Below are 26553 nucleotides of genomic sequence, written 5' to 3' on the forward strand. Positions count from 1 at the left end.
TTCTTCTACCTTGCAGTAGTTTCATACATTTGTCTTCTTTGTTTTTCTGAGATTTTTGTCATATGAGGTAGCAGCAAAAGTCTTACTATTATCCAGACGTAGGATATCTACTGTTTCTTCCTAAATGACAAGGCCCTTTAGTTTGCTGTGGAAGGAGATTAGACTGCCAGGATTTGTTCTTGATAAAGCTCTACGGTTTCCTCACTCCTTGTGGACTTCTGGCACACAAGTGGCTTGATTAGGGGAACTCGAGAGAGCCAAAACTGCACTGACTGTTCAGTAATTCCCTGCTCCTTCCCACCCACCCCCTTTAAAAAATAAGCATTGATTTATGGATTTTATTTCTTTCTGGTATTTCTCCCCTCCTTCCTGGGTTTTCAAAGGGGACCACTGATAGGTCTGAGCCAGTTTCAGCAGCTTCTTTAATCTAGAAAAAGCTCATCTGACCTATCCGACTGGAAAACCTCCAAGCTAACCATTGACTGTCTCACCTATCCATAACTCACAGTCGACCATTTCTTAATGAGGGCAAATTCAACAATGAGTCTTTTTGCTCTTGTGTGCTCTTGATGAGCACAGGAGGTTACGTTAGCCTCCACCTCCCTGWTTCCCCTCCCCACGGTGCAGCCTTCCCTGCTCATTGCACATTTCTGTCCCCACCACGCAGCCCCTGCTCCTGCTCGCCCACTTCCCCTTGCTTCCCCGCAGATTCRGTCCCTGCCCTTCCCGATTAGCCAAGCACTGGAGCCACAATATCCACTTTATCCTGTCTGCTCCATCCTAGTTTTTTCAGCAGCAAGAGAGCAGGTTTGAGACAGTTTACCATGCAGTCCAGAGGYGAGAGCACAAGGAAGAGCAGCATTTAGGACACAGGTTGCCGTGATAGCCAGCTGCAGAAGTGGCACAAGTGGCACTCTTCTCACTCCAGAAACCTGGTTACTCTGAATGGATCAAAATTGCAGTTATTTTTTTCCTCTAGGGATAGACATTCACACTTGAAACTAGTTTGCCTCAAACCTGCGCATGCTTGTTTGTGTCCACCTTCCATACAGCTAAAAGTTTTGATTGCAGAAATATCAAAGCAAATTTACAATTTGTGCACAAATGTTTAGACATTACAAGTACTTGAGTCACATGCTGTTGAAAACCCATACAACACCACTCCAATTTTTTGTAGGCCACTGTAATCTGCAACATTTGTTCAAACTGTAAATGTCTGTTATCAGTCCCTTGAGGAGAACATTCAAAGAGGCATCAAGTTAAAGAAGTAAACAAACAATTAATTATTTTCAGGAAACAGTGATCTTTGTGCTGATATTCTGCAAGCAGAAAAAAGGAAAGTCTATATTGATCATATAAACTATTCCATGTGAATTACTCCATCAGGTCTGATTACACTGTTTAGTCTAGCAACATGGGGGCTGCACCTTGTGCAAAGATGCGAGAAATTATAGAGAGGACCATATAAGAAGCCAAATGGAAAGAGCAGAGCTCTGAACATCACTGCAACAGTCATTTGTAAGAAAACAGTGAGATGGGTAAGGACAGCAAGAGGAGCCTGGGGAGATGGTGAACGCTAGGAACTAAGCTGCAGGGAGAGGCTTTGAGGCCAGGGAAACAGGATCCTATCCTGTTTTACCTGCTTCAGTGCTACTCAGCAGCTTAAAATGTACCATCCTTACCATAAATGGTCACATTCCCACAGGCATTAAGCTCACCCAGAGCCTTCAATAGTACCGCAAACAGAAGGAAAAGATAACAGCAAAGCAGAAGCAGGTAATTTGGCCTATTAAAGAGAAAGCTATCATCCGACCCAGCCTCATTACTGCTGATTATGTTGCACCACCAGAGCACAGTGCTGCACAGTGAAAAACACTTAATGCAATATGAACTACTTATATTGGGGTGAATACCCAGTACACTGTGCTGGGAATTAAATGCTCTGTTCCGCTTCCTGTTAATGGGAACACAGGCTTTCTTTCCTTGTCATTGTGTAAAAAGCATATTCCATGATACTCATGAGGCTGTTCTACTAAATTCACTCTTTCAAGCTACTTCAGATACCCACAAACATCTGGGAATGTTCAGTTTTACTGTATAGGAAGGTTTCTCAAATGTATCTAGCATCAAGTGGTTCAGCTGTATCTCCTTTGCCAAGGAAACAGCAATGATTTACCTTTTAGAAAAGCATATTCAGCTGGCAGGTAGCATCCTTCAAGAAGCATTTCTAAATGTCATCATTAAACAACACCTGGGAGACCCAACTTTCCCAGGCCTCCCTATGTTGTTGCTGTAGAGATGTATAAACACGGGAAGCTGAGTTAGTTAAAAGGGGTTTACATTTCCCTCGTCGTAACAGAGGCTTAGTCCCAAGTCAAAATCCCAATGCCTCTAGTAAAACTAACCATTGAATAATTTGCCTTTAGGTCATTGACAAGAATCAGTTTTTCACTCCTGTGTGATGTATAAGCAAATCCTCCTATTTTCTGTAYTTGGGGAGGGGGAATAGTTACTCTAAAGCTCTGAACATATCAAGAATTCTGGTCTCGGCTTCTTTTATTTTCCTCTTTGGAGGTGCCAAGCACGCTGGCTGAGCACTGAAGGCTCAGCACTTTGGATGCTTAACAAAGCTGCCTCTTCTCTCAGTCACCTACRGTGTTTTTATTAACAGAGTTAAACAAATAAACAGAACTTCTGAGCAAAGAACAAGCTCTCTCGGTTGATACTCGGATTCTTTTGCTTATATAATGCATTTGATGTCCTAAACCTATGCATTAAACAATGCTAGGAAAAATGAAGAGAAATATCTGAATTTCTGATGTGGTAAAAATGAAGCTCAAAAGAAACTTAATATTTTAATGAAAAAAACCCTGATGCCTAACCCTTTTTTCACTCCTCTACTAGAARTAGGCAAAGATGGTACACCTTTTTCCAAGGATAGTTTACTCTCAACCAAGAAGGGATTTAGCCCACAACTCAGGGTTCAAATATCTGCAAGCTTAGGGACTCCTGAGATCTGGATGGAAATCAGAAAACCTAACAGCTCTCGGCCATCTCTCAGTTTAATAAAGAAAAAGGAAGAAAAGCGTAGCAGGTGAGGTTTTGCACTTTAAAAATAAAGAAGCCACTGCACAAATTTTATCTGCAACTATCACTTTGCCAATGTCTCATTCATTCAAGATGAAAACTACACCAGTGGCTGCATTTTGCTGAACGTGAATAAAACTTGTTTACCCATTAGCAAAAGACCACGTACCGCAACTACATGAGCTGCGTTCACACCGAGGTYGGGTCCTGCCCAAAGAGCACCCAATGCCACCTCTATTCCTGCCCTCTCATACACTTTGTCATTTTATCTCAAATATATGTGGTTGAGGATCACCTAGAAATTTTTCTGTCTTTTCTTTAATTTTCTGTAATCTTCCTTTGCAGAAAATACTTTACATTCTCATGTAACAGACGCAAGTATAGTGTCCTATGTGGTTAAWATACGGTGAAATACTAACGCATACTCACTTTTGGTCTATTTTTTTTAAACTGATGCAATGAATAACAGGAAAGAAATCTAAGACCTCCAAATCCAGGCATTAACAAACATGCTTATCGTGACAAATCATTACTGAAAAATTATTTTTTTATTGAGTGAAATAATTACTTTTACATTAGTATTTCATTATTTCAGACAGTAGTAGTTATACTTTTGCCCTTTTCTACCATGTTAGTTTCTGTGTCTGAAAGATGATGTTGTATTTCACCATTCCACTCCTGAAACAAAAGCTAACAAACAAAAAGAAAATCACATGCTGTGACTTTTCTTTTCTTTGTAAAACTAAGAAAGACAACCATAGAAGGCAAACTTACAGCAATCAAACTCCTGTCACAAAACTCCTGTTATGCATTCCCTCAGGCAAACYTCAAGCTGATACAGGATTTAAAACAGTGGATTCTAGGAGTCAAAATATAAATTAAAGCAATAAATATTTAATTCTTTTTTTTTCCAGTGTGTTTGTTGGATCAAGAGTTGCACGCTGCAGTGTGTCAATATTTCACTGGCACTGCACACTTATTTTTTCACATTCTACAACCTCTTGTGTTGTCAAGTTACATCCAGCTGCTCACTTTCTCCATCCAGGCCCTATTATGTGACTAAAAGTTTCATTGACTACCTGCATGATTTATACAGCTTCATTGACCTGGTTTTCTTTAGCTCTTGGTGTTTCATTACTAAAACAAACAAACCAACCATCAGAAATCTGATGCTCACCCTGGAAACCCTATCCATTTCCTATATTTTGACCTCAAGATTTTATTCTTTGCTCGAAGAAAATGAGCCCCGTCTAGCTTTTGTGGAGTAATAATGCTTTTTTACAGTACCTCTTCTTCTTCTTCTTCTTCTTATTTTTATTTATTTTTTTTAAGCTAAGCATCTCTTCAGGAACAAAGAGGTAACATGAGTGTAAGCAACATCAAGGCAAAGGACTTTCTCCAGAGGCTGTGAGGAGCCTCATGACTAGGCCTTCCCCAGGTCCAGGTATCCACATCGCTAGGATTGTTGCTTACATCCCTGGGAGCTGGAGGCAGAGAAACCCTAAATTTCAGACCCCKAACTGACAATATGGAAGAACAACTGTACAAGGCCCACTAAAAAACCTTTTTTTTTTTTCCTGCTGGCAGCTCCTTTTCTTGGACCACCCAAAAGACAACATGAAAAAGGCCACAAGCCTTGAAGAAACAAAACATTAAACAAAACACGTAAAAAATRTCTTTGCAATGAAGAGAGCAGAATCCCCTGTACCACCTGAGGCTGGCAGGGTGGGCATGTCGCTGGGGMTCAGAGAGCAGGCGCCCTACGGCACCGCCTCAGGAGCGGCCGCTCGGCCCAGCAATGACRGGCCACAGGTTTCATAGGGGTAAACTCGGTATTGCCGATGTCAAGATTAAATTAAATATTCTCCTGGAATCCACCATCTTGYACCCAGTTAAGCTGGACTATTTAAAGAGCTAGAATTAGACCGCACGGGATAAATACATGTCTTTAAATTTACCAGGTTGCATGGTATTTCTAGAGATAAATAAAATTGTGAATGGCATGGAGGAGATGAACAATGTGTAATCACACCTTGGAACTGCTTTTCGTATCAGAAAAAGTGGGGAATATAATGACTAGTATCATAGGAATTTTCAAGACAAAGTAGGACTTTTCCACAAAGCATAAATTAAGGAACTCACTGCTGCAGGAGTTTGTGAATGCCAATACTACAAATGAGTAAATCCCCAAATTTAGAGGAACTCTCAGAAATCCATCAGCAATAATTAAACCCAAAGACACAAACATAACCTCCATCTCAAGAGGTCTCCAAACTGCGGGCTGCCATAGACGAGAAGATACATTGGAAGAAGTACCGCTGTCCAAGTGGGCTGTTCGTGTCTCCTTTTGCATGCATCCCCCACCAAAACCTGTTAGAGGGACAGTTCTTGCATTGTCAGACTTTTCACCTGACCGAGTATCAGTGTTCCTTTATAACRTGTAGCACTGCTTTTTAAAATATCTTTCGAATGAAAAACCATATGAAGTACATGAAGCCACCTAAGATTTCCTTAGTCATATTGCTCCTTCATGTCATTTGAGAGATGCAGAGGATTATCTAAGATGTTGTGATTAAACTGACAATGCAAAGTTTCTGTTGTCAATGCATGAGTCAATTTTTCATGCATAGATCTGACCCCAGAGACATAGTTAGAAAGCTACCTTTTCAAACTTTTCTCCTTAAAACTGAATTAAATTTTTCATCTGGGCTAAACTGTCAGCAGAAACTGCTCRGCAGTGAGTGGCAATCAATCCAGTCTTGACATCGTGCAGTTCTCACACAGAGGTTTCCTTATGGAAAAGACTTTTAAATGCTTTTTAAAAATACACTTCTACTAAAATCATCCCCTTCTAGAGGGAAAAGCTCTATCTAAAAACTAGGCTGTTTGCCTCAGCACCTCTTGGAATTTCAGGAACATTCCCACAAATGCTCTTGGGAGGGCATATCTTTTTCAGCTTCATTTAACATRTTTCACTGAGAAGCATCAGCCAGGACTTGCCAGGAAACATGCCTATTGGTACATGGCCTACCATCTCAGGGAAAGATGAGCAGTTCAGCAACTGGTTGTTTCTCTCACATTACTTGAACAACATGGATTATGAATTATTCAACCACCGTAAGAAAGAGATAAATATGATACATTTCAGATTTTATGCAAGTTAAAAGGCACAGAATAAAGGGATCATATCATGAAAAGAAAAAAAAATGGGCTCTGTATGAAGAAAACATTTCCTAACAGATATCTATGAAACGGCTGAAAGCTTCCTCAAGGGAAGAAGTGGAGGCCTCAGCACTTCAGTTATTTAAAACCAGACTAGACAAAGCATTCATCTCTAAGGACCAGAGAAAACAGGAAAGAAAAAAAAAAAAAAAGATTTATTAGGCTTTTTCCCCCCATCTCTGATTTCTACGATTTGATACATTTTTTAAATGTAAATCACATTTATATAACACAAGAAAGAGGAAGAACTATGATAACAGGATTTTAGTTGYAGTGTTGCCAAACACAGTGAAACTTGATTTAAAATGAAATTTATGCTAGCAATTCAAACTGCAAGATGACTCTTCTTTGTTTAAGGTCTAGCACTGAAAGCTTTGTTACTGCCACACATATCTTGGAAAAGATGATGGCTAGGATTGATAAAGGACTGAAATAATTCTTGTGCAATTGTTAGYGAAGCATAAAATCTAGCCACTGAAAAAATCTAGCCCTTTAGTCATAAAAATATGCAATATGCTTAGACTAYTTTATTTTCAGGTGTCAGCCTGCATTTGTACAGGTAAAGACTACCAGGGATTTATTTTCTACGCTAGAGCTCTTTAAGCTTTGAAGGTCCAACTTTTGACATGGGAAGCTGACGCAAAAGGCAGAGTGGTGCTTTACGGAGAAGCAATGGAGAAGCAAAGGGTTTTGTACCTTAGGCACAAAAACATAAACTTTCTGAGGAATCTCCAGCACTAAATATTTACTGACATCACTCAAAGGATAACACCTAATCTGCTAATATGAAAGTAAAAGTTGATTCTTAAAATGGATGAGTCTCTTTCCATGACTTCAAATGTCTTTAAATGACTCCAAGCTCCCAGTTCTCCTTCTTCCTTCATTTTTTTTCCTTGAAGGCACTGCACTGTTTAAAATAAACAGCACTGTGGATTCTATTTTGCTTTGTAAAAATGGGAAGAAATCTTGTAATAAAATCTGAGAGACTTTAGGGTAGCCGAAATCAGCCTGATTAAGATYGGAAGCCCTTTCTCTACCTCCATCCATCCAAAAAGTAAGATGAAATCATGACTCACAACTTCTATACAAGAAATCAAGAGCTGCAATTGAAGCAAACTATCAGAAACGATTCCAAGGTAACGTCAGGGAGGATGTCAGGTCACGGTGGTACTCAGGCTTCAGATAACCTCTCACTAGTTTTGAACTAGCGAAGATGCGACAGGATGTAGTCACATGTCATGCTTGCCTGGACATCAAAACTGAGCTGAGTGAGCTGAATCTAACCCTAGAAATGTTTAGAATTAGAAAAAAACAATGGTTCTGTACCCTAATAACAAGAAATCCCCTCAAAGGCAAAATCAACCAGCTTCCTGCAGCGTTCTCAGTTCCCCTTTCTCTGGTTAGAGTGATATGTAGCCACTCAACTGAAAAGCTTTGTTTTCCYGCACCATACTTGTCTATATGGCCATGTACTGCTGGACTCATCCGTATCTTTTAGTTATAAAGTCCATTGGGAAGACAGATTATTCCTGGGCACATCATAGAAGCTTGGCAATCCTGAAGTTTGCCAATAGTGTTACTTAGGACAAGATTTCACCTACATTAGTGTTTTACATTAGTATATAGAGTTTTGCAGATATATAATTAATATAGTAGGATAGAGCTCATAAAGCAGCTAAATCGAAGACATGAGCCCTTATTTTGGTCAAATCTGTTTACAAGACCAAGATCTTTAAACAGTTAAAATCATAGAAGGAATATGCTCAAATCTAAGGACATCTTTTCATTATAGAGTCAAATATTTTTTTGTTTAGAAAGTAAAAATATGTAAGTGTGCTAGCTGTACCAAATGACTTTCAATTTTGAAAAAACAGAACAGTCTCTTCCCAAGCAGAGACCTATCACTGCTTTGCAGCCACATCCTGCCTATGGTCCCACAGTCCCTCCTTACCTCCGTAGATGAACTGCCCCTGACAAGTCAGCCTCAAAGCTTCCTGTACCATCTGTTTCTTCCCTCGCCACTTACCTTCCATGTAACCTGCCTTTGGTTATTTGCTCTTCAGGCTCTGGGTTCAGCCACACCTAAAAGAGAGCTTCATCGCCTATGGAGTCCTGGTCAGGTAAAGGTCCAGCAGATCTCCTTTCCATATTGGGCCAGTGGCTCCCACTGTATCATTCAGCCTCAGCCCTCAGGTGATACTGGAAATTAGCAGCCAGTCTACAGTCCATATCCACATTGTAGGCAGGAATTAAAAAAAAATCTTATTTAGGCTAAAATAATTATGTGGTAATGAATCAATAACATTTTGCACTTTGTTGAGTCGTATGTCTGGGTGAAGCAGGAATAAAATACTACTCAGAGGGGATTTTCTTCATGAAAGTGGTATTTTTACAACCTTATCAGACAAGACTTTCAAAGGAGAGAAAAAAGTCACAAAGGGAAAGAAACACTGGTAGGGAGGTATGTATTATTTCATTCTAGTCCCATTTACACTGACTTCATACCAATGACTTTGACAGAATTATTTCACTGCAAATGAGACAAGAATCATGTGAGGGAAGGGAAGGGAAGGGAAGGGTAGTATCTGAAGTTCTTCTAGCTTCAGTCACAGAGCAAGTATCTTCTCCTGTCTTCACAAAATAACTGAGATTTAGACCTGCTGGCAATTCTCAATGGCATACCATAAATCATACAGGAATTTTACAAGATCCCTCCCAGCTGTTATAATGTGGCTGAGCAGCAGAATAGCTATTCAATGAATACATTTTTGCACACTCACATTTGTTGGTGGATTAGTATTGTGGCACAGTCTAAAATAACAATGTAAGTTTAACTGAGTGGCAGTCCTAGAAACAGCGAAGTGTAATAACCAGTGCCAACTGGTACCACTGTAATTCTTCTGAGATTAGGCTCCATTTTAAAATGGAGTACAAAATTATCTGGTACTGGAGCTGACATAATCATAATTAACCTGAAGGAAAAAACCCAGTAAAATACACCCAGGAAAAGACAACAGGTAGCACTGCAGACATGTACAGAGGTAATATATATATGTCACAGAGTTTCAGAACCTACTTCCTCTTTCAGCCAGCCCTTTATTAGAGATAATATATTCAGACATATTGAACAAACCCTAAAATATATAAATCCCTTAACACTACAAATACATATTTTCCCAGAGTTATGAAGTATTATAAAACCAGATAGTTTTCTATTTCTTTCTTTTTTGACATGATTGTGTTTGGATGCTTAAAATTTATGAGTTCATACATCAGTCACAGCTTGCAGTGTACCAGGACTAGAGATGACAACTCTTCTAACTACATGTACTTTACCACAAGCATTAAAAACAATTACTTAGGAATAGCCATTTCTAGGAATTTTGAAAATATTTTAGTTCTAACTATTAGCAAGTGATTACAGAAAAGACTAAAAGATTTCCTTTATCTATTCAGTACATAGCTCTGTAACTTCATACACTTGAAAACTATAATCTTACTAGATGTTTTCTTCTTGCATATGTGCATCTACATACATATATATATATATATATATATGCATATGTGCACTATTATAAACAAGTGTCAAGAAAAGCAGGAGCTTTAGGTTTCCACATTTTTTCCTGTGTTTACAATAGCAATGAAAACTGTTGATACTACTCATATTGTCTACCAAAATTAGACCAGCTTGACTTTAAGTCCTCTGGATAGACACAACAGCCACTTATGCTTTTCATTTCCCATTGGTATTTTTCATTTTTACCAGAGTCATTTTGCTCTGAGAATATTGCTAGGCCATACATTCAATCTTCACACAACAAGCCCCCTCTCCCTCTGACACTATGCTGAGAATACTAAATCTTGTGCCTGATCCAAAAGCCTTGTTTGCACTGATCAACTGCTCCTTTTCATTTTTTATTCTGTTGTGCACAGGGAAATGAATTTTTAATTATGGCACTGACTAGAGCTAGTTGCACATACACATTAAATATTTCTTTTTATTGTTGTGTTCCTTCCACTAGTTTAAGAAATAGCCTAAACATCCAAAGAAACCTTACAGGGCCTCATTGTGCCTGTAGAATGGCAAACCATGCCATGCATCCTCTGGACGCAACCAGTCAAGTTACACGAGTTGCTGCATCTAGAGCGCCATAACCTCACTCTGGTGAGGGAAGGAGTTCTGGGTATTCAGCACTTCGAAGCATTATGCATTAAACAGAATTCTTCTCAAAAGTCATGGTACCTCCTTATAGTGCGCATTCTGTGAACTCAGAGAGAAAAAAAAAACAAAAAACAAACAAGCAAACAAAAAAAYAGTTAATGATTTCAGAATTTTTCTGAAATTTGTATTAGTCATCGAAGGTCCATTTCCTAGTGATGGGGAATAAAGATCTATCTTGATCGCTAAAGTCACTTAAGGGAAATTCTCCACTGTAGCTACCCGAGAGTAGGCGTGCACAAGATCAGTCAGGCAATTTGTTAGGAGGGCTTATGGCGTGGGGGYGGATGTGCTCAGAGGGAGGGTACACATAAAGGAAGATAGCTGGGGAAGTTTGGAGAGCTCTGACCCCGCGAGGGGAAGCCCGAGGTGATGCACACTTAAAAAAAGTGCATCTAGAGTAAATGTACAGCTAGGTCCCTAAAAGTACTTATTATTAGGAGTAACTCAGAGGGAGCTGCAACCATAGGGGTAAATAGTGGGGGCCCCTGTTTAGGGAAAGTGTTTTGGAGGATGTGTCTAGCATGGGAAAAAAAAATTAGATTCCCCATGCCCAGGATGCAGGAAATCCATAACCATTGGTCTCCCACAGATATTCCAGGTGCAACAAGAATTGGGAAAAGCAATGGTAACTTGTTCTTCTTACATTATTAATTAAGAAAGTGATTTCATTCACTAGTAGAAATAACAGATATTTCAAAGCATGAGATGCTTTTGATGAAGAGATGCTGTACTTCGACCTAGAGGGTGACTGTTGTACTAATTTCTTCCAGGACTGATCCTGCAGTCTTGACTCATGTGAGCAAGCCAATGGAAGGCAAATGGCTTCAAATAAGGGCTGCACAGCAGGCACCAAGTTTGGCAATTTTGATTTACCCCTCTCTACAGTCTGGCCTATTAAAATCAGCGCATAAATTTTATTTCCATTGTTTAGCTTAAAGAAAAAAGAGCTGACAATAAATAACAAATCTAACAGAAATAAAAAGACTATAAAACTAGGACTACTGTTTCCATCTAGTGACATGGACAATAATGAGAATAAATAAGAATACAAACAAAGGCTAAATCAACTATGCTACATACATGGCAATACCTCTTATTTCACTGTTATTTGTTATCAAGAAGACATGCAGTCTAGAAATTCATGACAAACACACTGGCAAAAGCCGTAAACCATAAGAATAACAAGGCTCGAAGGAACAAGGCTTACAAAGACAACCCCCAGGGTGACTTTCTTAGATACCAGTAAATAAATCCCTAAAGGCAAGGAACTAAAGTACAGCAACCCTAGCAACCAAACTAGCACCCGAATTGAAGTCTGGAAGAGCAAAGATGTGCAGTTCCACACTGTCCAGTTGTGGGATACAGTCGCAACAGAGTCAAAACTCGTAGGCCTGTAAAATTCCACCACAGGGGTTGAGTTCAGGGTCTGAGGACTTTCTCTTTGTACTTCCATGATTGTTATAACCAGGCAATTGGAAGAGGTGTGAGAAGGACTAACCAGGGACGCCAACCTTTTGGGCGTCAGCAGCAGTTCTGTTGGGTTGTCTGGCAGGCACTTCTTCCCCTTTCCCCCACAAGCTAAATTCAGAAGGATGTTATTGTCATCAGGAAGACTACTAACCTCATCATCTGGCAGGCAGGTTTCGAACCTGCAAAACGGGCATACTATGACTCCTTGGGGAGAGTCTCCAAAGTCTATGATCTTGSAAAGACATTTGGCACATACTCTATGACAGCACTCCAGCACTTTTGGTTTTCTCTGTCTCAAGTTATAGCGGTTGTAACAGATCTTGCACTCAAGCTCATCTGAGCTCTGCGACTCCACAGACTCCTCTGGTAGTTGACTGGTCATTTCTTCTGATGGTTTTCAGACTTCTGGCAAGAGAAGTCAATGGACAATTACGTCACCCGGGCTTATTTTAAATTTTTTCCCTAGTAATCATTTCACCCATCTCAATCAGGAAAAGAGGAGATGAAGTTGTCAAAAAGCATCAGTAGCAGACGTCCATTTTCAGCTTCTGCTAGGGAAGCTGTACTGCAGATCCTTTATGCCAAGCCAGGCATCTATGTAAAAAAAGACAATCTGGAATTTCTGCGGAAGAAAAAAAAAAAAAAAGTTGTGTTGCAGGAAAAACAAAGCTTTTTTACAAGCTTAGCTTTCCTTGCCAAGAATACTTCTACGGTGTTCTCCTCTAAGGCTATTCACCTCTAGGTTTTTCTGTGGCACATGAGGTACATGTGGTAGTCATGTTGATAAAATTTTGCCTCACACGGCACACATTTGGTTTAGACTTATGAGTAGATTTGACTCCCTCAGCCCATGACATTCTCAGCAGAAGATGCAATCTAACCACTGATCAGTGACTTTTTTTTTCTTTTTCTTTTTTTTTTTTTTAGGAGATGAGAACTAACCAATCATACTTTTTGTCTTTCTCAGTAACCTTTGAACCAACCAACTTTCAAAGAAGTTAGCAGAGGAACAGCAGTACTGAAGAGAGTTAAGGTTCTAAAAAAAGTAGTGAAAACTGGCAGTTGGGTAGAGGAGAGAGATAGGGAGTTACAGCCACCACCATTTCTACTGACGGGCAGTGGTCAGCTGAGCGGTCAGCGCACACACAGCCAGGTCACCAGCACCCGCTCTGAACCAGCCCTAATGTAGGAGGAAGCTGGTGGTATCCCAGGGTGGGGGGAAATATGGATACGGGCAGATATGGAAGAGGGTTAAGAGTTATCACAGAGAGGTATGTGGGGACATATGCCATAAATTTGGAAAAACATCAGGCCTCATTAATTTTACTGCTTCTGGCCCAACTTATTTTTCCCCGTCTCCTCTCTTAGGTGCTGAATACAGAGCTAATGGCAGCCAATAAAGAGAAAGAAGGTTCTTCAGCATGCAACAAATGCCCCCTTTAACGTGCAGATGCCGGGCGAGGGCCAAYGTGCCTCCCAAAGGTACTTTCCTCGGGTACTGGCTTTCAAGCATTTTATGGCTGTGACAGCTATTTCGCACCTCAGCTAAGGAGAGGACTGTGGCACGCTCGCACTGCTGCTCTCCTGCTCCGTGCAGCGCTTTTGCCCTCAGACCCAGCAGCCTCCCTTAAGCAGATGTGTTGCCCTATTACATAACTGCATTTCCACGAGTTCAGGAAACATCTATGCATTAAACACAAAACGTTTAACCATGACTATGTACTCGGGCAAGCAATGATTACTTCTCCAAACTTCTCCTAAATTCAAGGTGCTCGCTGCTGTGAATGATGTGGGTCAGCACCTGGGTCCAGCTGCCCCAGCTGGCTGTCTCTGCCTGCAACAAATGTAGGCAGATGGAATACAAAAAAGTAACTATAGTTCAATAAACTGTTGTTTCTTGATTATTAATTTTAGTATTTAGAATGTTTCAATTTTAGTATGTTTGATTCCTTTCCRTATAATTTTTGTCTTCCTTCGGAAACTTTTATTCACTCCTAGCATTCATGTATTYGTCCCTTTTTTGAGAATGAGATAGGAAAGCCTCTCTTTTTAGTGATGTGCTGCTTCTGTCAAGAAATTTTACCTGCCATCCATCAGGTACTGCATTGGCTCTTTCATGGGCCTCTTGTTCCTCCTGTTTTTGAAAATATTTTCTATTATCTGTCTTACTTCCTGCACTATATAGGTTCCATTAGTGTCTTTATTTTTAAAAATCACTTCTAGGATTTTAAAACAAAGATATAACACTTYGAACAATGTAGCAATAATAGAAGATGATAACACAGTAAAGAAAATAACAAACAGGGCTTCCTCTCCATTCTACTTTCTTAATGTTTCTTTTTACCTTTCCCAACTTATATCTTTAGTGCTTCAAGTTTCCATCTCTGCCTTACCATTATTTTTATTGTTTGTATTGTGACTATACTTGCGGTGTGTTCCATTATGTCAAGTAACATAAGCACAAAAAGATTGATCCACGATCCTGAGAATGTACAAGCTAAACATTTTATAAGATACAAAAGTTAGATCTTTTATAGCTTTTATAATCTAGCCTTTATCCTTGGTCACACTTTGTGCTTCCTTATTCATTTCTAGAACTCTTTTTATTTTGTTCCAAATATTACCTTCTAGATGACTTTTAGGCATATACAAATGTCAGAAGATGCTAACTTACCAAAGGATGGGGAAGCCACAAAATGGACCTAGGAAAGTGAAATGCCAACCTACAGAAGGGCAAAGCACCACTGAAAAAGTGAGAAGCAAAAGGAAAAGCACTACTGAAAAAGTAAAAGCAAAGACAACAAATGAAGCTATGCCTTTGAACTTTTAAATCCTGAGTATCATTAATTTTCCAAAYCCAAGGTGAACTAGATAACGAACATCCRAATGCTTCACAGTTAAGGCTGGCAAGCATTGTCCTATGGAGCACTSTCCACGCTTCTCATGGAAAATTGTGACCTTTCTCTGAAACCCCCCAAACTGAAAACCTYTGTTTAACTTTTTAATAAGTAGTTCCAAGTTTTCACAAAAAGTAGACCACTTCCCAAACAGTTTCATTTACACTTTTAACACTTCTGCCAGAATGCACTTTTGGGGAAAGACAGGAGGAAAACTGACACTATTTTTCCTGATTCTATTCCCTTTAGGTGGATAAACTTTGCATTACTAATAGGAAGTCACAGCTCCTGCAGTCTTGTGTAGTAAATTGGGATCATTACTTTAATTTCCACAAAGAAACAACCCTGTTATTCTGGTTTCTGTCACAAACTATTATACAAATTATTTTCAAACTTATTTTACTGCATGTACAAGAAAGAGMTACTTTCATCATGCTTCTCTTTTCACATAGTCTCTTCAAAATGTATCTATCAGTACTAAACATCACTGATTGTATGCCTTCTTCTTTGGCTAAGTCRGATGTTGAGTTTCTCCTTATGTGTTGTAGTATAATTAATGCTTACTATGCTGCATTTATAAATCGTTTCCTTTGAAAATTAAAATGTAACCATTAATTCTTATTAATGCTATTCCCATTTTATACTTCCTTTATCTTCTCAGCTCTGTTTCATTTTTAGATACTTCTATCTTTTTGCTTTACTCATTTCTTAAGGAATTTTCTACCTTTTTTACTTCTTGATATCCATTTTCTCTCTCAGGCATGGAGCTGAAAACTAACACCTTTTTCAGCTTTAATTTATTCTGCCCTTCTGTATACATCACACGAAGTTCTCCAGTCACAGACCTACTAAAAATACAGGAAAAAACAAGGATTTCTAATGAAACCCACAACTTTGATGCTACTGAAAACTTGACTCGATACAGCCCTCGGCAAACTGCTCTAAGCTGGATTTGGGCCTCACTTTAAGCAAGGGGATAGAATCTCCAGAGATCCCTTCCAATCCTAATTATTCCACCATTCTACCTTTCTGTATTCTTAGCTCACTTCATGCGATCCGTCTGAGAGGCTTTGTCTCCTATTGAATGAGGAATCAGGCTGGCTGTTACTTACGTAGCGAAACATCTTTCCATGATAATTATTCTTTCATTTAATATACAAGTACATTTTAGAAGAAAGCCCAGCCACTTTCTGCTATTGTCTTCCACAGAATGTATTTGCCATGATCAGCATGATCCAACTGCAGAATTTTTAATTCCTGTGACTATTACGTAGTGCACAGYGGCTTTCAGAACAAAATACAAACAAACTAGACAAGTTCAATGATAACGGTATCCACCACAGTTTATCCAGGAACACGCACATCTGCTGTTGTCTGACAACCACTTGTCTTTTATAAATAAGAGTTCTGTGCAAGCAAGGACTGCAGCAGCRAACCCACCATTCCTGTTCACTTAGCATTCCTAATGCTACTTGAGTTCGGACTTCCTCTCTTCCCCTTCCCCGTGCTGTCCTGCACCTCACTGTCTCTCTGCCAGACTCAGACCCTTTTGATAGAAAGGGAGTAAAGCTGACGATGGAGAAGTAACTGGCCAGATGACACAAAGAGACAGCACAGTCTCCAGCTGACTGCTGCAGGGCAGTCGCAGAAGTGGGACTTAACGCAGATTCAACAGCTTAGGGAGYATCTTCGCTCGAAGAGCAAGAGGAGGCCATTCACAAAATCAGATGGAAAAAAGCAAGCTTGCCACCAACCACTGCTGGCTTGCAGACCACAGACTGTGGACTTTCACCCCAGACACAGAATGAAACGTGAACGGCTTGTGGCACGTTACCGCCACTCTTTACTCTCATCTATCAGCTACTGTATACACAAATTGTGCATATGAGAAGCTAGAAACCGCTAGTGGCAGATGAAACTTTCCAATAGAGAATAGGTGGAGAAAATGAACAGAGATAAATAAATACAGAAAAACTTACTTGCCAAGAAAAAGAACCTCTTGCAAAGGTTCACTCACAGGGAAGACAAGAAATACCAATTCTCCACACAGGCAAAAACTGATGGAAAGGAAGGAACAAAATTAGTAGAGCAAATATACCAGCTGGGAGACCCTTCAGTCTGTTCTCTCAGAAAGAGGGGAAGTTGCCCAATTTCTCTGGTTTGGATGGAAATACCCATATGTTACAATTTCTGTTTAGAGAAATATATTGGGGAAATCCCATTTACTAAAATTATTTCTGTAAAATAATCCAGTTATCTTTACAGATCTGTTGTTAATTTTAAAGCTCTTTCAATATTATCTGCTAAATATACCTAAACATTCTGAGGTGCTATCTCTTCCAGCAACCACATATTTACAAGTGTTAGAAATTCACACAGAAAAACCCAGCAGAGCAGTTAAGGAGATAAACCACGCTTTGAAAAAACGGGTTTTAAAGACGTATCAAAATACTTCCCTTCAGAAAGCTCAGAGAAGCTCTTTAATCACTTCTAGTTCTCCAAACAAACTGTAGTCTCTTCTCCAGCATAGACCAGAAAACAAACAGCCTCCTGCGGACCACTGCATTCAAACAGCTTTGCTGCATTCTGACTCAGCAGGAAATGACCATCTCACTAGATTTTTCCAGCTTGTGCTAAGCACAATGTAAGAAAAAAAAAAAAAAAAGAAAGAAAGAAAGAAAGAAAGAAAGAACCCAAACAGCTTTACTAATCTGACATTTGTATAGACTACATTCAAAGTGCCGGCAGCTATCATATGTTCAACTTGTTCCGCGCCACATTTTTGCTACCATTGGATGGCTTTTAACAACGGGCATTTCCCTGTCAATTCCAATCAACGCGTGACTTTGCACAAGATTTACAGATTGTGGCACACTGATCCGTGCTTGGTTTATGGTCAGCCGTATAAGCTGCTCTGAAAAATGCCTCAATGCATTCTTTTCATGCAAACATAGTGTTTAGTGGGACAGGCAATGAGGGTACTTCTCAAAGAAATCCCAGGAAATGCTATGCACAGGATAGAAAATCAACAACATATGCACCAAATATTTATGTATTGTAGACTATTTCACAAGTAACTAATATCAAGTACACTGATTTTTATCAGAAGTTATTATTTTAATATTTAGCAGTCGTGACTGATCTCTCCCAATCTTCTACAATAGTATAAAAACAAAATAAACAAAATGCAGAAAATTGTAGTTTTTTATATTCAAAGCAGAATACATGGGCCTCTGATCATTCAGTATGAGAACTCATATAATAGTACTGTGCAGTTTTAAATATTTTTTAAAAATCAACAGTTGTTGCTTTTTTATCTCTAGTAAATAAGTGGAGAAGACTTTTTCCATATATTTGTCTAACACGGTTGACTTCATTCAGTATTGTCACACTGGCTGTAAGGGTACTTTCTACATCTTCTACAAGTGCATATTCAATATTACCAGACTCAAATTTCTCTTAACAATATTATTTCAATACTTTTTTGTTGTCCCAATAGCACACGTTATGTGTCAGCTAGTAGTGGAAAATGGTATGAATATTGGTGAAAGCCTTATTGAAACCACACTATCCTGAATGACTTTCTTTCTAGCTAGAGGCTACTACAGTACTGATATGAATCTTAAAACTGACTATGATGTAGAAAAAGTGCTTCATCAGTTAGGCTTGTAGACACAAGCAAAATCTCTTTCAATATTTCCGGAGAAGGATTTTTTTCTCATATATAATTCATGAGCAATTGATACAGCAATACACTGACTGACTGACTACTTAATGTGACATAGAGTTGTGGGTTGTTTTGTGGTTGTATTAAGAATAAAACTAATAAAGGACAAAGGAGCTGATCTCTTAACAGCTGTCTTGATTTAAGCAGACTATTAATTACACTAAATCACTAAGTAAAAAGAGATGGTTGAAATTAAATTTCTTACCATTTAAATACAAATTTTGGAAACACACTATTTAAACATAATTAGTTCCTTTTAAAATAATTTTTATTTGATTCACAACTTGCTTGCTTGGGCTTTTTTAGTATTTTCTCCCATGCTACTTCCTTTCAGCCAATGGCTTTTCCTTTATGACTCTGAAATCAAGAAAAATGATCAACTCCAAWATGAATATATTTCACAATAGAAATCATGGCCTTAATATCATTATTTTAGAGAAAAGTTAAACATTCTCTTCGTTGGTAGTAGGGATTTTTTTTTGGTGGCTTCCTCAATTAAGATGGAGTTCTGTTTCTCTTTTGTAGATTTTGTGTCCTTTAGATGCTCTTCTGAGAATAATTGAACAGACTGTAGGACACTGATTCTAGAATATGACTTGAAAAGATATATAATGATAAATAAATAAAAAGCTTCCCACTATTTCTTATTATAAGCATAAATGTTTAACTATATGACCTACAGATATGACTACCATTTATCTTTAAACTTGGCATTATTAACAGCCAGTAAGATTTTATATTAGGTTTCAGAATGTCTGAAGATAACACTGTGGAAATTCGCCTCCTTGCTTTGCTTACTACAGTGTGTTGGAATATAAGRAATTAAAATGAATCCAAAAAATACAAGCACGTGACTTAGAAAAAAGAACTGTTGCACTGAAAGTGACATATACAAAATGAGAGATCAACAAAATATGGCAGAATTATTTTTCTTAGGATACATTTTCTGGTTTATATAATTTGAGAGTGGTCAGGTGAGACAAAGTTACAGAAAATTAACCTTGCTTACATCATCTGGTGAGAAATACCTCTTCACATAGTGGGGGACCATCTTATGCATTACAATAAGTTCCAATTAACCTTCAGAATATGATTTAAACAGAGAGCAAGTGTGGCATTAGCTTTGAACTAATGGAGCTGAAACTAATCCAAGCACGGAATAGAAAGGAAACTGTACTTTCTTTTTCTGTCGCGCTTGAGCGCAACCTGTCGAACACTTAAGTCTGTTTTACTTGGTTCATTCTGTTTCAGGCTTTTCTGAGAATATGACTATATACAAATATTTTCCTGCGTTGTCTAAATAGGTTAGTACAAACACAAAATAAAAAGAGCGGAGGATTACACAGGGCAGTACTGATACTGAAGTTTACATATAGTTTGCTTATAGTTGGTAGTAGGGTTTTCTCTTTAATTGCTGCTCAGTGTGGTGCACTGTGGCTAATTGTCGGGTTATCCTGTGCTGAAAGCAAAATAGTAAGAAACAACTGCAGTTGCTTCAGTCACARAACATTTGCAAACCACATGTGACAAAATAATCCAACATCAATACAGATTTCAATTTATAAAACAACTTTTCCAGGCCTGGTCTTCTACAAGCACACCCTTTTGAAAAGCTGCCAGGCAAAAGCTAATGTAGCTGATAGGCCCAAATAGTTTCAGCGGAGAAGGGAGGGGACTTCAGGAAACAATACAGTTATCTGGATTTACTAAAAAGTGAGAAGAACATTTTTTATTCACTAAAAATACATATTTTAAAATATCTGTTGCTAGGATAAAAAAAATATATTTTTGCAATATAAAAAATATTTGGTACCTGAAATAAAGGCCTATACTCACATCTCCCTTGACCTTATTATAAGTAACTAGAATCACATGAGGTAACAAAGGAAAATGTCAGTATCAATATATTTAAAAGACAGTGAATGCATTAAAAAAAATGATGCCTTGAAAATATAACATTAGTAGATCTTGTGGATGTGTGGTGAAGCTAAGTGGTGTGCCTTCAGCTGCATCTTGGGATTGGAATAATCCCAACAGGCTAGTGTCAATTAGGAGATGTTAGTTTGACCATAACTTGTGTAGCCYTTTGACCAAATATTTGCACTTAACAGCAAAAGGTCCACTTGGCCTGATTTATACACAGGGAAACTAATACTAGAAACCTAGGAAATTTGTTTTTAACTAAATGTATTTTCAGGCACCTGCTGGTATTATCCTGCATTAAACAATTGTATTATCAATTGATTTTCAGAAGTATTTTTCATTGRTAATTAAAGTTCCCTAAAATAATGAAAAGGAAAAAGTCTTGTAATGAAATCAGATTTTTTATAAAAGCACAATAAACCATGACCTTTATAGCATAGGTGAATATAGAAGAAAAAATCTTTCAATAATTACTTACATATTTTTATCTGAGTGTTTCTGCTGAAAATGAGATTTTAAGAAGCATCACAGCAACTCCGTTTCATCCAGCAGGGCCTCACAGTTGCATGGTAATTGCTTGCAAACARACTACAAAACTACAAAGAAAAGTTACTGCAGGCACACAGATAATTCTAGACAAAGGTATGTGAGATAAATTTGCAGATACTTAAARAAAGGATGAAATGGATTGAATTAATTTGTGTTAAGCAATATGCACAGCTGCACTCTGCCAAAAAATGTAAGAAAATTTATTGCTATTATTTTATGCCACCAAGGAATACAGAATCCTCTTAAACAGCAGCAGCTTAAAGTGTTAGTCTGGAGATACCTTCCTAACTGCTGGAAATGACTCCAGGATTGTCAGAGATTCACAAAGTGCTACACCACTAGTCTCAGAATTGCTGGTGTATTCTGCTCATGAGATTTGCTTAACTCAGATGAAGCTTTATAAGAGACTTAAACTTCAAGAAGATTATTACGAATTGCTCTGGTTTTAACATGTTGTTTAGCTGTGAAATGTGGTCTTTTTTTACTCACTGTGAACCCCCACTGAAAGAGGTTCAGAGCTACTTGATATAAGATTTCCAGAGAGGAACAGAATCCTCATGGTTTGAATCTGTATATACAGTAATAATATAGAGACTACAGTCTGTAAGGAACTAGTTTGGCATAACATCTCAAGAATTAGCTCTGAAGAGCYAAGCTTTTACCAGACCTCAGACTTACAGTCAAATTGTAAGTCCATTTCCTCAATGGACAAAGAAAAAATCTGCTTTATGATAYATAAACTCATCCCATCCTAGATCTTAAAGTACAAAGGAATCTACTGAGAATAAGATGAAGCACGACACACTCYGGGTATTTCTGAAGGCATAATGGTCACTAGTGGTTGCCTTGAGACTAGTGCTACCTCTTTTGAGAGGTATCCTTTTTCCTGCCCTGCAGACTGAATAAGGGCTGAAGAAATAAGCAGGGAATTCAGCACACCTGAGGATCTATCCATAGCACATGTAACATATCAAAACTCAGCTAAAAATACGGTGCATCTCCCTCATAGGTGTTTTTGATAGGAACATACTGGAAAGTGTGTTTCATCAAAAGTTGCCTGCTTGGGCAAGAGGACAACCTTGACTCTCTGAATTTTTCATCATCTGAAAAAGTTACACCAATGAAGTCTCACAAACTCAACAGCAAGTATGAAAGTGTCTTTGCTTTGAGCAGAGCTACAGTATTTTGACATCATTTGTAACTATAACAGTTGAATTGCTCAGCTAATTCAAAATGTTTGAAGTGTTTATGTTTGAGCATATTTAAAAAATAAAATCGARTAAGGGAAAGCATTGCTTCAGAAATTTCAAAAATATTCTGACATATTCAGAAACACAGCCTGCCCATTAAACTAACTAGAAAGGAAACAGACAGAATATAAARGGGAATTCTAAAGGTTTAAAAAGCAATACAGTCTTTTGAGGGTCCTTACACTTGCCTGTTTACCTGAGTTAATGTAAATTAATAACTGAGAACAGATACTGGTATTTTCTTAACTGGTTATAATGAACTGGGATTTTAGTTTAAATGCTTTGTTACATATTGCACAAGGCTAGAAAAATTATATATTAGAACACCAGCAAATTCTGGATTTCACTTAAAGTAGTACAAATCCCAAAAGCAACGTTGCAGCTTTCACTGAGTGTTCTAAAAGATATCGTTTTTCCGGTTCAGTATCAAAAATGAGAAGCTTGTCTGAGCCTTATGGAACAAAGCAGGAAATCAAAAACATTTCTTGCTTTCTCCTAATTAAGAAACTTTGATAGAACTGAAACATAACCAAGGGCATTTTAAAAAGTCTGATATTTTACATGACAAATGTTCTTTTAAATAATTTTCAAAACAAATCTCTTCCGCTCTCATTTTACTTAGGAATGGGAAGCTTCTGAATGCTCCACATGCCTCTTTTTCCAAGAAGGGATATGAAAAAGATGAGTTAGTAAGCRACCTTATTTAATAGACATTACAGGATGCCATATTTCACAAAGGCTCATTTCCAATGGGCTGAACGCATGCAATTTGCAAAGAAGGGACAATTTAGAAGAAAGAATAGAGAAATGTAAGCTCTATTTAGAAGCTGAGAAGCATTGKTTTTTATTTATACGATTACTTTTCCATGAAAAGCTCCATATTTGAAGCATCAATACGGCATCCTGCTGTTTGTTAGCCTACCAGACCATAGTTTATAAGGTTACAAAAACTGCATTGGTAATCAGCGTAGAAGGCAGCATAGCATCTGCTGTGAATCTATGACTTCCTCAAATCTCTGCAAACACAGGCCGTATTTGCAGCAAGTTAAAATATACTGTTTTCCTTGGGCTTGGCTTCTTGACAGAAGGAGCTCTCGGAGAAATTGCATAAAATTAGCTCTAGCACCTTCTGCAGACTCAAATGATTACAATATTCCCTGAGGACTTCAGAGCTCAGATTTTTCTGTTGTCTTTCTGGAGGGCACCCTCAAACATGCACCCTGAGCAAGTGCAYCCTGGAGGACACTTCCTATTATTTGTGGTGGATGTATTTTGCAATAGAAGGTATGTCTACACTTTAAACTGCACTGCAATTTAGAGATAACTAAGCAGGTCAGGTACAGGAAGCAGTCTATCTGTGACTACACATAGTTTTGCATGAGCTAATTTAACTTGGTTCTCRGGAGATTCCTGTGCTTGCCCATATATCCTGCCTAACTGTAACCAGTCACTACAGTATTAAGCTGTAGAACACTGCATTTTGAAATGTGGTAGGAGATATCCTAGAAGACAGTAAAAGTCTTACCTTTCATTCTCCAAGTTTCCAAACTCGGACAWGTCTCAATTTGAACTAGGTAATTCAGAGGATCAGTAACCACAGAAAATGGAGAYTTTCATCTCCACTTACTTACTTTATGCAAATATTGCTATTGACATCACATCTGGTTGTATTCCTCTATATGGATGCCTTTTCAAGTTTTGTCAAGCCAATTAACATGTTGAGTGTCTGAAGTAACATGGCTTGTAGTGAAACTACAGCTTTGAGAAACTTTAACTTTCATAATTATCATGATCATGATTTCCTGAYAGTCTTCTACAGAGTTCTATTTTTGAAGGGCCTTTACTGCTATCTGCATTGATCATAAGACAAAGGTGAACTGARGGAGAAGCAGGTGCACAGCTAGTGAAGTTTATTTTATGTGGATTCACCAGACCAAGTGACCACTGCAAAAAAAAGCAACCATGCATCACACAGCAATGATCACAGCTTTGTATACAGGATCAAGACACACATGACCAAACACAGACCCCTTTATAAGAATGCCTTTACAGGAACAATTCTTTTATTTGACAAGGTTATCTTTAAAAGAATTATCCACTGGAAGAGTGGAACCCAGATGAAAATTTCCAGATCACAGATTAGTTGAAAATGCTAAATTTTGTCTTTAAATGCACAAAAACCTTCTAGATACACACCTAACACTGATCTCTGAGGACAAAGCTGCTTTCCTGGATCACATACACTGCATATATTCCARTACATGAGAGCTATTTGCACTGGATAGAATGAGAGAGTATCTGGGAAAGGACTGTCAGAATACAGCTATCCCTAAGTGAAATTCTTTTGGCCCACTGATTCAGAGTGAATTTTCTGATTTATTTCATCCAGTACAAGTGGCATTTTTTCCTTATTAATTAAGCATTCCTTCTCTACAGCAAAAAGTAAGAGACTATCATGCCAGCTATGTCCAGCTTTCAGTGATCCCACTCAACTGCATATACAGCTCTGTACAGCGTTTTAAATGATGCAATTTATGGCATAGTACAGCAATAAAAGTATTCTTATGACTTTGTGTAAAAGGCCAGAGTGGTTAAAAGTCTTTTGATTAGCAAAATGGCAATAGGGCATATTGCTAGTTCATTAGAAACAAAGATACTGTAAACTAGGTACTCTTGTGTAAATCAAGAGTAATTCAACTGAAAGAAGTGCAGTGCTAGCGAATATAATATGAACAAATCATATTAGCTTTTGTCTTGCTTTTGGTTTCATAGGATAAAAATCTTCTTGGTGTTCCTATAACTTGTTAGTGCCTCATGTATTCAATTCCTAAATATCCCTGCTCAGATAAAAAGCAGATTGGATTGACTGGGGGACCGTGACACAAAAATCCGTTAATTTCTGCTTGGCTTTCATCTGTAGTATGCACTGATGCTCTGTTACTCAAAAAAAAGTTAATTGTCAAGTTATTATATCTTGTAAAGAACTGTGCTTTGTAGTATCTAAATCCAGCTGGGGAACAGTATCAGTAAAGTACTGTGATGGCATCTAATAATTCATAAACACTGTGGGTTACTGTTTCCTACCCAAAAAGATAAACTTGTTTTAATACACTGGGATGTGCAGAAAGCGGCAGACAAGACTCAGTGACAATGTTTATGAATGTACAYATTGTGGCAGCCTCACTGGCAGGCTACCAAGTCTGAAGGACATACTGATCCAGTATCATGTGAATGAAGTATTTTATACACTCACACTGAYGGTATCATTTCCAAAAGAGACATTAAAATCTCAGATGTGTTTCATATTCTGTGAATGTATCAGGTAGAACCACTGGTTTACTACACCATTGGTTTTGAAAAGAGCTTCATATCCCCTGCACTATCAAAAGCAAACAGTAACCATTTAACTTGGTTTAATTTAGCTATTCAGATAATTAAACTCAGTACCATGTATTAGAATTATCTTTAAAGACTATCAGACATCTTGCAACGGCATCTTAATATCAACATYATTAAGCACTAGATCTAAATGGAACAAAAAGGACCTTCAAGGTAACTGCTCTTCATCTCTTAAAAGCACTATCTAGTAAATCTTATCCTTCCTTATACTTGTGCAAAGCCACTAAACTCAATCCCATTGAGTTATTGCTGATGCACGAGTGTAACTGAACACAGATTATATCTTAACAAGATTTCTATTTCTGATTCCTGGGATCCTTACAAAAGAGAGTTTTGAATAAATGCAAAAGGAGGGCAGGAGTATGATGGATCTCAGTAACGGACAGCATGGAAGAAAACAGGTAAATGCGAGTGAGGAAAATTTAGAAAAARTGGCATAATTACAGCAAGTGGAGAATGAACACAGCAGAAAGCACAGACAGTGAAAGAGGGCCTTAAACATGATAAAAACAAGCCTGAGTTGAAACACAAGACGAATTTGTGAGGAGTTTCAAAGATGCAGAATTTTATGGTTTAGGAAGATGGCTAAGGAAGATATGAGACGTTCAGATACAGCTTCTGAAGGGAAGCAATGCAAGWGTCAAGTCAGCAAGCGAAGAATAGGTTACAGGCTATATCTTACAAGTTACAGGAGTCAAAGTACAAAAATATTAAGGTGTAATCGGCAGAGATGGGTCTGTGAKAAAAATTGTATGTGTTCTACGAGAAGGATGACAGAAAAACACGTGACTAATCTGAGCCTAATAA

General features: G+C 38.2%; 1 protein-coding gene across 4 annotated transcripts in view; it reads right to left on the reverse strand.

The window, feature by feature from the left end:
- Positions 1–8766: 8766 nt before the first annotated feature.
- RNF182 (ring finger protein 182) overlaps positions 8767–26553 on the reverse strand; it is a 31575-nt gene continuing 13788 nt past the window's right edge. For 2 of the 4 annotated variants that reach the window (XR_014896484.1, XR_014896485.1), the window contains exons 3-4: positions 21027–21144; positions 17156–17531 (exon numbers count right to left, since the gene is read on the reverse strand). Coding sequence is in view for 2 of the 4 variants with exons in the window: in XM_085310054.1 (XP_085166180.1) it covers positions 11646–12383 (738 nt within the window). In the remaining 2 variants the exon portion in view is untranslated. The other 2 variants (XM_085310054.1, XM_085310053.1) reach the window with 2 other exon arrangements.

The sequence above is a fragment of the Rhea americana genome, unplaced genomic scaffold (assembly GCF_003343005.1).
Source record: "Rhea americana isolate MKP2758 unplaced genomic scaffold, rheAme1 scaffold_31, whole genome shotgun sequence".
In the NCBI taxonomy this organism is placed as follows: Eukaryota; Metazoa; Chordata; class Aves; order Rheiformes; family Rheidae; genus Rhea; species Rhea americana.